A 13,160-nucleotide genomic window follows, 5' to 3' on the forward strand; every position below is an offset into this window, starting at 1 on the left:
TCTCGTGTGTTTTTTTTTTCCTTTCTTGTCTTTATTCGTTCCTTTTTTTTCTTTTTCTTTCGTGTTGTTGTGATGTGATATAATTAAACGTCATTAATGAGAGGGTTGAGGGGGGGTTATCAAGCATTAATTAATAATAAGACCGTGGTATAACACCAAGCTGCCGAAAGAGTGTTGGACCGAGAGGGTCTCTTTTTTCTTTCGCGGACATCCTTCTTCGTGTCGTGTTTGACGGTAGATGGAGCTGCCTGTCCGTCGTATCCAAGTTTGTCAAGACATGGCATCAAATCGAATTGGTCATCTGGATCCACCGTGAAAAATGAGGCCGCGACGAGTTTCACTCAAAGCCCGATCTCAGACGGCAGACTCTAATACTTGAGAATGATGTATCTATTATAATTGTGTTAGTTTTATGCTTGGTTTTATATTGTTGTTGTTGTTGTTGTCCTGGATCGGACGGAGGGATACTGACAGAGCATGGATGATACCAGGGATGTATCCGAGGATGGTCAAACAGATATTGATCAAGAGATCAGCACCGCAGCCTCTCTCGAGGAAGACACCGATTGGCGGGAGGATGATGGCAAGGATGATCTTGCAGATGTCGCTGTTGAGGCAGAAGACGGGGTTGAGGTCAGTCGTCATCTCAAGCTTGAAAAAGCAAAACAGAGGGAAAAACAACGACTTACGAAGCGGTAAAGGCCATTTTGGACGAGCGAGAGTAGCTAGGGAGCAAGAGACGGAGAACTTGATGCTGATAGCGGATGCCAGAGAGCAGGCGGATGGCGGTAAAACGAGAGAGCGTCGACGGGAGAGAGAATGCTGTGGGGAGAAGAAGAAGGGGAGGAGGAAAAGGGAAGCGTCGGACAAGCAGGTATTTAAGCTAGTTTAGTTACTTGAACGAAAAAGCTAGTCTGACTTCAGGCGCGCTGGCTCAACCAGGAAAAAAGCCAGGCAGCGGCTTTTGGGCCCTGCGAGGGAAGCAAGAGCAAAAAAACACAGGAAGCTTTGATGAGTCAGCGGAAGTAGCCAACCAGCGGCCGCGCGGCAAGACGCTAAGCCGAAGCGGGCTTGCTTAATTTGACTCTGCAAGATCAGGCGTGACCTCGGGGTACTTTCATGTGCCGCAGGATTTGTATGGAGGAAGAAGTACTTGCAGGTCGCGATGGATCTTGCGTAATGATCGACCCCTCGCCTGGTTACGTCATCTTTTCAGCTTCAGCTCGCTGCGTCGCTTCTCGTCAGTTCCAAGCAACCAAGCAAGGCGGGTCAGGCCATTTGTCGAGCATGGGGAATGAGCAGTAATAGAGTAAGTATATTCATAGTAACGGGCCTCCTCGCTAAACTAAGCCAACGGCGCCCGAAGCCACGATATGGCTGCCACATGACGGCGGGCCTCTGACGTCTGATTCTCCAGCCCTGTCCTGCTTTTAAGGCTGCGAGCCGGATGGCCGACCTCTGGGTCGATGAGGGCTGAACGCTGAGCTTGTGCCTGGCCTGGCTGTCTATGGCATCTCTGATGTGGCTGATGTAATACTAATACTAATATTAACAATAACAAATAACACTACTTCAACTCGCTCTTTCCTTCCTTACAAACTCCCACCTGCGCAGCTTCCAGGACTGTCGGCCGCGGCTACCTCAACCGTTTAGACGGAGCTTCATGTTCCGACTTCCGCTCACGTGATCTAGGCGCCCGGCGGGCCAAAGGATGGAACCTTCCATTCATTGCCGACCGTTATAAGGTTGCATTGAGCACGATTGCTCTTTATTCCGTTTGCCTGGCAGATGGATAACGGTACTGTTGCTTTTCGTCTAGATGCGCTATTATCGTGCGTGCTCTAGGCTATCAGAAGAGACGAGGTTTTTGACCATAGCCTCCCCAAGACACACCATTAACTTGTTAGTTGACTAAACTATGCAACTACTGGGTTGTTCGAGGAAGACCGGACTCAACTCACAAGTCAACACCGGATATCCAGCTTGTCGAGTCGTCAACCGTACGGAATCACTGGAGAGATATACAGCTGAGACCCTGGCTGTCAACCTGGTCCATGCATAATGCAATCAGCATGCGTGTTTTCTCGATGGGAGGACATCGGCGCAGGCAGATACCTGGCACCCTTTTTCTCAAAAATCGGTTGTCCCAAGCTGTCGGGCTTCCTTGGATGAACCTCCCCCTCCAGAGAGAGAGGGATTACCAGGATGGCCATGGAATATAGTGGTCGCGAGGCCTGAGAGCAGCAAGGATGGAACAAAGAAATCCCAGCAGCTGTACATGCAAGTGACAGCGAATCATTGGCCCTGGGCTAGTTACACATGGCGCTGGATTTACCGGGAAGCGACTGATTGGGGGAAGACCATGATTTAATTCCCTCTAATCTGGACCGGAAGATCAAGCTATGACGGTGAAGGTATATATCTCTCCCATGGCTTAGGGGGAAGGGAAAAAAAACCCCAATACCTAACTAAGGCATGGAAATAGGCTCAAATAGACAAGCTGCCTTGCGCACAACTCAGTTTTGATCTACTCCATTTCCACCAGGGACACACATAGCCAGTCAACATGACGACTTCTGTCTTAGCAAACACGCTGAAGCTAGCTACGGAGTATCCGATGACCGCATTGGGTACGGTCTTCCTGCTATACTTGACCTCCCTTGCCGTCTACCGGCTATTCCTACATCCTCTGGCAGGATACCCGGGTCCCAAGATCGCTGCTCTCTCCGTCTGGTACGAGTTCTTCCACGATGGCATCCGGAAGGGACGTTATACGTTTGAGATCCAGCGCATGCACGAAAAGTACGGACCTATCGTTCGCATCAGCCCGGATGAACTTCACGTAAACGACCCCTGTTTTATCAGTGAGCTCTATTCCGGCCCAGGTAAACGGCGGGATAAATACCCCTTTTACAGCGCCCAGTTTGGCCTTCGTGATAGCGTAGGGGGTACCCCCGGCCATGACCTGCATCGTTTACGCCGCAATGCTCTAAGTCACTTCTTCTCAAAGGCCGCCATCACTAAATTAGAGCCCATCATCCAGCAGAAGGTTGAGAAGCTAGCAAGCCAGCTTGAGAGACATGCACAGACTATAGGACCAGTTCCCCTGACAACAGCTTTTAGCTGCATGACGACTGATGTCGTTACCGAGTACGCCTTCGCTAAAAGCTACAATTTTCTAGACTCCCCTACCTTCGAGCCAAATATCCACGATGCCATCTCGGCAGGGAGTCTTATAGCAGTATGGCAGAAGCAGTTCCCATGGATCTTACCCACCATAAATGCCTTGCCACAGTGTTTGCTACGGCATATCAGTTCACAAGCAGCAGAGTACGCCAAGTTTCAGCAGGACATGCGCGTAGAGCTTGCTAATGAGAAGGCTAAAATTGCTCGGGGGGAAAAGCCAAAATCTGCATCCCGTACAATCTTTTATGAACTTCTCACTGGTCCTTTACCAGAGGAAGAGAAGCGGCTCAATCGGATTTGGCAGGAAGGCCAACTTGTTGTTGGCGCCGGGACAGAGACCACCGCATGGGCATTGACAGCTACTCTTTTCTATATCCTCGACAACCCGGATATCCTGTCCAGGCTACGGCAGGAGTTAAGCGTTGCCATTCCCGATCCCAACCAACAAGTGAGTTGGACTGAGCTCGAGAACATCCCATATCTAAATGCAGTAATATCCGAGGGCTTCCGTCTATCGTACGGCTTAAGCACAAGATTGCAGCGCATCAATCCTATTGGTCCCATGCATTTCAAGGCACCGAAACATGGAAGTCGGTATGCTAATTCTGCCAAAACCACGGAATGGGTGGAGTATGATATTCCAAGGGGAACGCCGGTCGGAATGACTGCGGTTTTGGTACATCTCAATCCCGACATCTTCCCAGACCCTTACACTTTCAAGCCAGACAGGTGGCTCGACGAGAATGGCAAACGCCATAGAAGGCTAGATGAGTTCTTGTTAAATTTCTCAAAGGGCAGTCGCCAATGTCTTGGAATCAAGTATGTTCAGCGGCATATTCACACAAACTCTTTGTTCTTAGCCTCGCTTGCTAACACGTTTGCTACTAACAAACAGCCTAGCACATGCAGAACTCTACATGGGTATTGGACTGCTGATCAGGCGCCTTGGGGATAGAATGAGCCTGTTTCAGTGCACAAAGGAGGATGTAGAGGTATATTATGATCGATTTGTTCCGTGCCCAAAGAACGGAACGAAGCGCGTACGAGTGATGATTTCACGGAATGAGTGACATTGGGTACTGTTGGATTTTAATAGTTAGCTAAAGGTAGAAAGGGAGGGGCATATATCTGAGCCAACTCTTCGGGATTTATTGTGGGTAGTGGATGAAGACGAGCATGGGGTTGCATCTTGCATTTTCGTCCAAGCTTGTTTGGTACTTACGTATTATTTTTTGACATTGTTGAAAATGCCAAGCTTTATAGCCAAGACTTTTTATCTCCAAAAGATTTCGTGACCAAACTCAACATTTAATAATATGTAGACGGAAAGGCTCTATTCCTCCCGTTTATATGTAGGCCTTTTACCTCCCTCGAGGCATCGTGTCCATGTCAGCCTTCCTCCGATGCTGTTGGGGGCCATCAACATGGCGGCCGATTAGTGAAATCCCACGGCAATCTCGACTCATAGCTCGGTTCTCTCAGACGGCAGCTCCAGCTACTACACGACAGACCCTCCGCATAGGGAATATCCAATGGAATATACTGGGCTCTGCTACGTTATTAGCTCCAAACCCATCTGCAGTGGTATGTACTACCTATGTACTATTTGTTTTCTTTGTGTCTAATGATCAGCAGACCCCAGATAGTATTCTATCAAAACTCCCCTCATTCAGCTCCCAACTACATCCCGACAGCCATGTTCCGCTCCTCCTCGTTACACCAGCATTCGCCCAATGGCTAGAGAAAGACCATACATTCATCCCGAAGTTACTACACCATTGCTTCCGGGAAGCTGCTGCGGCCGAGAACCTCGAGATATGCTCAGTGGAAGCGGTGGTAGACAAGCTACCTGTCCCTACCAGCATTAAACATCATGGTATGGAAGGACTGTCGCTGGCGATTGTCAACTGGGGCGCTATATCGGGAAAATTAGTGCCTCAAAGAGGCATTGAGAATATCTCGCCTTCTCATATTGAGCCGAAGCTCTCGATTTCTATTCGTGACCCGTCAACAAGTACGGAGCTTGAGATTGGAATGCTCATGGCAAACACGCTTTTCACCACTGGCAGACCGTATACAATGCATGCGTCGAGATGGAAGTCTACAGAGTCGGTTGAAGATGTTCCTCGGATTACGGATAGACGTGACATTCGGACATGCAGGGTTGAGCTACGAACAAAGTCGACACTTAAGTCTCTTGACGCACCATTGCATCCCGTCACCGAGCCCAGGATAGTCGCAGAATGTATGGGGAATATATTCAAGACTGTTTCCAATGAGTCGAGCTTAAAGAATGATGCTCCGGCATCTGCGGAGCTAGAAAAGGCTATACCGCAGTATATTCAAGACCGCAAACTCGAGAGTCAGAGACTAGCTGTGTGGGCTATGGTGACACCTAAAAGCATAGCACGAACTCATATTGGGTCTCCATCTGGCAGCAGCATTGATATATCGGCTTCTCTGAAAAGGGGTTCACGGCTTTACCGTGTGATGAGTGGTGGAGGTGGATGGGGCAAGAAGAAAGGCCTGCTCTCTCTTGATCCCGAGTACTCATACGACGACGAGGAGCCGATATCCAACCTTGTCTCTATACATGAGATATTCGATGAGGATGTTTCTGAGAAACATAGCGATGATGCCATTCTGTTCAACGTGCTGGAGAACACACCCAAATTCACAGACGTTGACGGATTGATGATGAGTCCATTACGTGAGGTTGTGACGACCGGCGACATCGTGCAGTTCTTCGTTGCTTCGTTAGATAATAAGCTGGTCCAGCCAGCTATGCAATCTGAGTCTTCGGCCACGCATAAAGATTCTACAGAAGACACTACTGTTTTGGACTTTTCTGTTCTACCTGCTCCTACTGATGCTCCTGCCTCGTTTCCCAGCGAGATGCTTCAGGATGGATCTAAGAAGTTAAACGACACTATTGTCGAGGCTAATAAGTTCGGAGCTTCCTCCGAGAAATCTATGGTCTATGCTAGGACAGCGGGTGATTTGACGGGAGATCGAGTCCAAGCCTCAGGCACCAAAATTGACGTCCCTGGTGCCAGGCTGGTGGTTGAAATACCATCAGAAGAGCCTCTCTTTAAAATGTAACACTATAGACATGTACAATAAAGAATTTAAATATCATAATCAACCATCAATTCCGTTCTACCGTCTTTTTTATATCAACATCGAGCTTCTGTAAGTGCTGACTCAGCATATTTACCACGTGATGCTTGGCATCTCCCAGCAACAACCCAAAAGTCAAACCTCAGCTTAACAACATCTTGTAAGGGTCAAGCAGGAAAACAACTCGCCATCTCGCATTAATCTTCGACTCACCTCGCCCGTCTCGGTATTCGTGGATTTATAAGCCTTTATCCTCTCTCCTAGCTCCAACACCTTCTCTACGAAACCTCTCTTTCACATCGCCGTCAACATGTCTACTGATCTTTGGTGAGTTGCCTGGCTCGTTACGAGCATCTTGGGACCAGCGCCTTTCCTATTGCTATTCCCTGAAAAGCGGTTTAAATATGGGTGTCATCTTGCTAATCATGTCATCTAATACGTGTTTATAGCCCGGTATATGCGGTTAGTTAAAATCTATTACCCGTTGTTGTTTTCCGCGGAACCGCAGGCGAACGTCAATTCTGGGAGCTTGCATCGAGCTCATACACACGAATGCGAAATGACACCATCAGACTTCATCATCAAACACTGACATATCTTTGATATCATGTAGCCCTTCTTCGGTGCGCTAGGATGCTCTTCCGCCATCATTTTCACCTGCTTCGGCGCTGCCTATGGCACCGCTAAGGCTGGTGTTGGCATTTGCTCCACTCTCGTCCTCAGACCTGATATGATTGTTAAGAGTATGGTTTTGTCCTTCATCCAGCGCGTATGCTCAGGTGTATTGGTGTATAAGCTTTACTAACGACGATGTAGATATTGTTCCCATTGTCATGGCTGGTATTATTGGTATTTACGGATTGGTCGTGTCTGTCTTGATTGCCAACGACTTGAAGCAAAACCTGCCACTATACACTGGATTCGTCCAGCTTGGTGCTGGTCTTGCTGTCGGTCTTGCTGGTCTTGCTGCTGGGTATGTTCTTCACCTGTTCGGTGTGATACGTTGAGATTTCGTGTCAATGTGCTAACCGGGTATTTTTATGTACTGTAGCTTCGCCATTGGTATCGTTGGTGATGCTGGTGTCCGCGGAACTGCCCAACAGCCCCGACTTTTCGTCGGTATGATCCTTATTCTCATTTTCGCCGAAGTTTTGGGTGAGCATTTTTCTTTACTACCTCTTTTCTCTTGTTCCTAAAAGCCGTTGTTGGTTAACAATTTAAATAGGTCTTTACGGCCTTATCGTCGCTCTATTGATGAACTCCCGTGCCAGTCTCGAAGCTACCTGCTAAATGGGAGCGGTCAGAAAATATCATCGACGAGCATCTTAAGTCGTAACTCCCTTTGACGAATTCGGGGCATCAGTCAGTGTGATAGAAGATGGAGGGAGTTACGACAACGTATATAAGCTAACGCCATCATCGACTATCGCTCCGTGACCCACTGTCCCAGCTGATATCGAACCTCTATTTGGATACAAACGCAGCGGAAAACCAAGCTATCCCGTTTCAATGTCAACATCATCTTAGTTATCTACTATCCTAATCCCCTTTTCCTTATATACTTTTTTTCGCATGTATTCACGTTATTTCGTTATGTTTAAGAGTTGTCGTTTCGTCTCTTTACCAGTAATGCGGATAATTGTATCATAACAGATAGCGGTTATAAAGCGGGGATTCCTACCATACCTGCAGTTCCATCTCCCTATTGCCTCTGTGTAGAATTTTTTGATGCCGGTATGATTAGAAAGAATAATCCTCTATATGTGCTCTTCATTCCCTAAAGTGTGTGTGGAAGATAATTGAAAAAAGCTAAGAAAAAAAAAAAGGGAGAAAGAAACTACCTAGAAGAGCGAAAGAACGGCATGTTCTAAGATGGGAGATGATGAGATGGATAAGAACTATCTAAGACATTCGAATCAAAATGAGATAGGAACGCCGGATATAAAGAAGATACACACAAAATATGCATAGATAGGAAGTCAACTAGAGAGAAAAAAAGGTGTAAAGAAGAAGCAACAACAGAGACGGGGCCAAAGACCAATTATATGCAATGATACCCTGTGGAGGTAAACAAATATAACGAGGACAAGAACAAGAACCGGAAACATGAGAGTTTCTAGTTCTTATCCAGTTTCCTTCTGAGGGTCCGTGTCTTTTTCAGCAGCTTCTTGTGCTTGTGCTTCTTCATCTTTAGCTTCCGTTGTCTCTTGACACTGATAGTATACATCCGCTCACGCTGACGTTGGCCCTGGGACCGTTCCCACTGCAATTGCCTAATTACCATTCGCTGGAGGAAGCTTTGCTTTGGCTCGGAGACGGAACGGTCACTAGTCTCTTGGTCCTGGTAGATGGATGACTCACCCTGGGCGGAGGGGGCCTCCATATCATCTATGCGGACGAAGGGAGAAGCATATGCCTCGTACGACTTGCGGCCATCTGCATTGCGGCTTTCACGAATAGTCAGAACGGTGGAAAAGGTCTGTTCGCTGGGCTCGGCTTCAGAGGCAGACTGTGTGGAGCTGGCCTTGTCTACACCAGATTCCGTTCCTGCGATGCTTTCGAGAGCTCCATCCATTGGTGTAGGAGCAGGAGGTGGGTTAAATGGTCGTAGGCGCTTAGCAAACTCTTGGATGGATGCTCGTAGTTCCTGGGTGGGCACGCCATCGAGATGGGTGACATCTGACTCCGCGTGGATGGAGGAAGCTTGTGAGATGGCGTTCCTGAAGTCGATATCCTCGGCAGTTGCCTGATTTTGACCAGGGAGGTTCTGCTCGATGGCGTTAACGGCGGAAGAAAGGGTGTATATCACGTCCTTTTGCCTTGCGGCAGCTTGCTTCTTGGGAGAGAAGATGGCCGAGAAGGTTTTGCTGTCGTTATTGTTTGGAGGTACGGAAGTGGTTATTGACATGGGTCGGTGGATAGAAAAGAACGAAGCTACGTGCACATCTAATAATATCGCTGTCAGTTACAGAGCAAGCTACACATATGGTGTTTTTAAGGCTGAGTGAGCTTCCTTACCGTGAGGATGCAGGTGCTGGGTAGAGGGTACACTCGGCAATTTCAACGAGTTGGCCTGCTTCGATTTTGCCGTCTCGCCATCCTTTCCAGCACGCTTCTTGGACGATCGGCCTTCTCTCTTCTCTGCGTCCTTTTTGCTTGACGGCCCGCTGCTGACACTCTTTGCCGGCGTCTGGGTGGGCGGATCGATGCCTCTGGACCCGTCACTCGGAGGCACAGGGGGCTTGGAGGACGAGTATCGACGCTGATGGCGGTACGGAGGGTTCCCACTGTTAGGGCCAGGAGCAGGATTGCTCGAGGAAACGGCCAGGAGCACTGCTCGAGACGGTAGAGAGGCCGATGATGGCAACGCCGCTCGGCGCACAGAGGAGGTGATCATGATGCCGTTCAACACCAGCCGGAGAGCCAGCGCAGGCAGAGGAGACGGGAGGGAGTGAAAAGAGCCAGGCTCGTGCAGTACTAGGACCCAAATCCGAGGGCTAGAAGTCACCAGCGCGAGGTTCGGGGAGTCGTTAGGCTGTGCCTTTTGCTTTGCTTTGCTTTGCTTCTGCTTTCCGCTGGCAGCGAAAAAGATCAACCTGAAGTTCTTGCATGAAAGTTCGGTCACAAGCCGCGATGCTTAGTCATGTCACGTGAGTGTCCATAAGCGCTGGGGCTGGAGATGATGAGAGCAGATGATACAGTTGATGCTATGCAGACAGTAGAATAGGGGTAAGATGGACGAGCGGATGACTGATAACTGTTCATTACTATATAGCTATTTTCAACTGAGTGGCTGCTCTGCCAGAAACAGTAGGAGATAAAAGAAGACGTATGTAGCAGGGCATATAGACAAAAACGACGAAGCAGCGAGACGGCAAAGGGAAAAGCAAAGCTGGGAGAGATCTCCGAGGCCCGGCTTGGTCACTGGAAGAAGCAGAGATGCAGGTGGGAGTGTGATATGAAATGGATCAGTTCGTCTCCAAGAACCACCGTGTATAACGGCTGCCAGGTTGGCTGGTTGAGTTGGCGACGGGTAGACTTTTGTCTATATCGGATGTCTCGTAAAAGGTGCGGTAGAAACGGAAGGGGCAAGGAATAGGAAATTTAGGTCTGGGGATAGAGGATGAGTGACCTGGGCAGGTAGAGGTAAAAGGGGGCAAAAAATAAACGAGTAAAAGAAACACAGAAGGAGAATGAGATGGAACTGGGCAGTGTGGACGAGAAGGGGATATATATAAACACAGATCAAAAGGAGATTTTCCAACCGGTCAAAAGTCAAAGAAAGAGAGCGCTCATATGGTCCTGTAGCACGTTTGAAGCATCGGCAAGATCCGTGGAGTAGGCAAAAGTAAGAAAGAAAAAAAAAAAGCGAGAGAAGCAATATAAACAGACCAACCATCATACATAAAGCGAGGATGATAAAAACAAAGCAGAGAGAGGTAAAGGAAACAGTGTTCCCTTTTTTTTTTTTTCTCTTTTTTTCTTTTTTGTTTTGGTATTTTGGGATATAGTGACGAGTGTGTGAGAGAGAGGGTAGAGATCTCTTCCGAGGAATTCCAGCTTCGTCACAGCAGCTGGCGGAAGAGCTGACGACAATTAACATATCTGGTATCATATCGGGCCTTCTGTGGTTATGGTTGAGGGTCGCCTGGGGTAAAACTTGCGGAATTATTTTTTTATTGGAAAGGAAACACTGGGTGGGGAAGGGTATAAGCTGGACTGAGAATAAAAAGTCACCGAAACCAAATCAAGAGTTGTTGCTTTTTGGTAGATTATTGTAGATTGGTTGGCTGATGGAGTTCGCAAGTTGGTGAGTGTGGCTGGCGGTTAAGAGTCGTACGTCGATATTGTCGAGGCCTGGAGGAGGTAACCGAAGGAACGGAACAGGCAGGCCAAGTATAACAGGCATGTTTGATTGTCGTCAGTTTAACCCTCATAAGATCAGGTTGTTCAAGTTCTTTTGTATAATCATGTCCTGCACCGAGTCCATAGTTGCCTTTAAGAGGGTGGTATCAGTTGCGTTAGTGTAGTGGGTGTATATCTCTCGTTCGGGAACACGAGTGATGCCCCTGAACCTGTCGGCGAAGTACTTTGCAGAGGCCTCGAAGTCACCATCTCGCCCGCTGTAATCTGGGAAATGCTTGGACACGGGCGATATGGCGAGTTTCTCCTTGAAGAGATCTATCTTGTTGAGGAAGAGGATGACAGGCTTGCGTTTGAACCATTCACCGTTTACGAGAGATTCGAAGAGCATCATAGCTTCATGCATTTGGTTCTGTGGAGGTTAGCCTTTTGTCACGGTAGCAGCTTTTCGAAGAATGGTCCGGCCGACTTACAGCAGTCTGGTCCTCCACTAGACACTGGTCGTAGCCGGATAGGGCTACCATAAACAGCAGACACTGTACGCCTTCGAAGCAATGGATCCATTTCTTACGCTCCGATCGCTGGCCGCCAACATCCATCATGCGGAAGTTAATCTGGCCGAGCTCAAAGAGGGTCTCGGTGATTCCGGTAGTCCGTAGTCGAGAATGTAGCATGTCTTGGTTGTTTGGCAGCCAGCCAGGCGTGAATATCCGGTCCAGCGAGTTGAAGTAGCTGCCGCAATCCGTCAGAATAACTAGTTCAAAAAAAAAAAAAAAAAAAAAAAAAAAAAAAAAAAAAAAAAAAAAAAAAAAAAAAAAGGCAGATGGTATGTTAGATTCCTGTCCGACTTACTAGTGGAGGTTATCATGGAGGGCGAACTCGTGGCCCCGGGCGACTGCCTTCTGGACGCCGGCGTCCTCCCACATCGTCTTGACAGCCTCCCGCACTTTGATATCGGTGAAAGCTTCATCGCACTCGACGTCCGCTTCGCTGCTCTGGATGAAGTGGGCGAGGGGCTAGATTTGTTTATTTAAATTGGCGGTTAGCTCTTAGCTAGCTCGGCATAGATGTATAAACCATTTCGAACAAAGAACCAAACAAAGGGAACGGGCGACGGGCTAATATCGTCATGCATACCTCCGTAGCTTCATGCTCGAAGCTTATGTTCTCCGCTTCCATGATCTCGATGAGCAGCTTGAAGGCGACAATCATGTTGGAGTAGATGACCGCCCGAGTCTGCCGGCGCTCGTCTATAGGGAATCCGCCGGAGTGAATGATGCGCATCTGCTTGATGATGGTCGACTTGCCGGACTCTCCAGCGCCTGCGGGTGAATTGTTGCTGGTTAGCTAGCTGAGCCAGGTAGGTAGATAGGTAGGAGGTAGGTAGGTAGGTAGAGGCAAGCAAGACAGCTGTATACGCACCGAGCAGCAGTATCTTGACCGTCCTGTCGTACTTCTTCTTGTCTGCCCGGATGACCTTGTCTATGGCGGCGCTGTGCTTCCCCTGCTCCTTCATCTCCGGACTGATGTCCTTCGAGTTCATGCAGCCCATGGTGCCGGCCTCTAGACGAAACAGCAGTTAGCAACGATGCGCAAGCTCCTCGAGGCCTCGTTTCTTCTCTGTCTCCGGTCTCTTCGCTCTCAAATGCCAGCGCCTACCAGGTAAAACGTCGTATCGTATCGTGCAAAATGCAGTTTTATGCTGGAATCAAAATTGCAGTCCAACTTCGGGGGGGGGAACCCGCGAGATGCTGGACTCCGGCTCGTAGCACAGAACACTCGCACACACACACACACACAGCCAGGATGCGGACACCGGGACAGGAATGCACCATGAACCAGGTCTGTCTCTCGCACTCTCTTCCTCTTCCTTGGTTCTCTCGTCTCGTCCTGTCCTTTTAATCCTCCCGTGGTTTTCGAGGTGGCAGCGTTCGGCGGGCGGGAAGGCTGTATACGAGACAGCGCAGCAGCGAACTATCGGACGGGACAGC

At 48.6% G+C, this 13,160-nt stretch overlaps 6 protein-coding genes across 6 annotated transcripts; 4 read left to right on the forward strand and 2 right to left on the reverse strand.

Annotated features, from left to right (window-relative positions):
• Positions 1 to 477: 477 nt before the first annotated feature.
• Positions 478 to 725, forward strand: TERG_11707 (uncharacterized protein; the record flags this gene model as incomplete). The annotated part of the gene is made up of 2 exons (XM_047750777.1): positions 478 to 633; positions 702 to 725. 2 exons carry the CDS (start codon positions 478 to 480, stop codon positions 723 to 725), a joined length of 180 nt encoding a protein of 59 aa, XP_047605390.1.
• A 1,841-nt stretch (positions 726 to 2,566) lies between these two features.
• Positions 2,567 to 4,256, forward strand: TERG_01352 (uncharacterized protein; the record flags this gene model as incomplete). The annotated part of the gene is made up of 2 exons (XM_003239322.1): positions 2,567 to 4,005; positions 4,082 to 4,256. The coding sequence occupies 2 exons, from the start codon at positions 2,567 to 2,569 to the stop codon at positions 4,254 to 4,256; spliced, it is 1,614 nt and encodes a 537-aa protein (XP_003239370.1).
• Positions 4,257 to 4,572: 316 nt separating this feature from the next.
• Positions 4,573 to 6,288, forward strand: TERG_01353 (uncharacterized protein; the record flags this gene model as incomplete). The annotated part of the gene is made up of 2 exons (XM_003239323.1): positions 4,573 to 4,770; positions 4,822 to 6,288. The coding sequence occupies 2 exons, from the start codon at positions 4,573 to 4,575 to the stop codon at positions 6,286 to 6,288; spliced, it is 1,665 nt and encodes a 554-aa protein (XP_003239371.1).
• A 328-nt stretch (positions 6,289 to 6,616) lies between these two features.
• Positions 6,617 to 7,596, forward strand: TERG_01354 (V-type proton ATPase proteolipid subunit; the record flags this gene model as incomplete). The annotated part of the gene is made up of 6 exons (XM_003239324.1): positions 6,617 to 6,633; positions 6,756 to 6,768; positions 6,920 to 7,049; positions 7,123 to 7,279; positions 7,358 to 7,461; positions 7,532 to 7,596. 6 exons carry the CDS (start codon positions 6,617 to 6,619, stop codon positions 7,594 to 7,596), a joined length of 486 nt encoding a protein of 161 aa, XP_003239372.1.
• Positions 7,597 to 8,422: 826 nt separating this feature from the next.
• TERG_01355 (uncharacterized protein) lies at positions 8,423 to 9,703 on the reverse strand (the record flags this gene model as incomplete). Its single annotated transcript, XM_003239325.1, has 2 exons — positions 8,423 to 9,252; positions 9,325 to 9,703. 2 exons carry the CDS (start codon positions 9,701 to 9,703, stop codon positions 8,423 to 8,425), a joined length of 1,209 nt encoding a protein of 402 aa, XP_003239373.1.
• A 1,536-nt stretch (positions 9,704 to 11,239) lies between these two features.
• TERG_01356 (uncharacterized protein) lies at positions 11,240 to 12,721 on the reverse strand (the record flags this gene model as incomplete). Its single annotated transcript, XM_003239326.1, has 5 exons — positions 11,240 to 11,581; positions 11,643 to 11,901; positions 12,022 to 12,185; positions 12,307 to 12,491; positions 12,592 to 12,721. The coding sequence occupies 5 exons, from the start codon at positions 12,719 to 12,721 to the stop codon at positions 11,240 to 11,242; spliced, it is 1,080 nt and encodes a 359-aa protein (XP_003239374.1).
• Between the last annotated feature and the right edge of the window lie 439 nt (positions 12,722 to 13,160).

The sequence above is a fragment of the Trichophyton rubrum genome (genome assembly GCF_000151425.1).
Source record: "Trichophyton rubrum CBS 118892 genomic scaffold supercont2.1, whole genome shotgun sequence".
NCBI classification, from domain to species: domain Eukaryota; kingdom Fungi; phylum Ascomycota; class Eurotiomycetes; order Onygenales; family Arthrodermataceae; genus Trichophyton; species Trichophyton rubrum.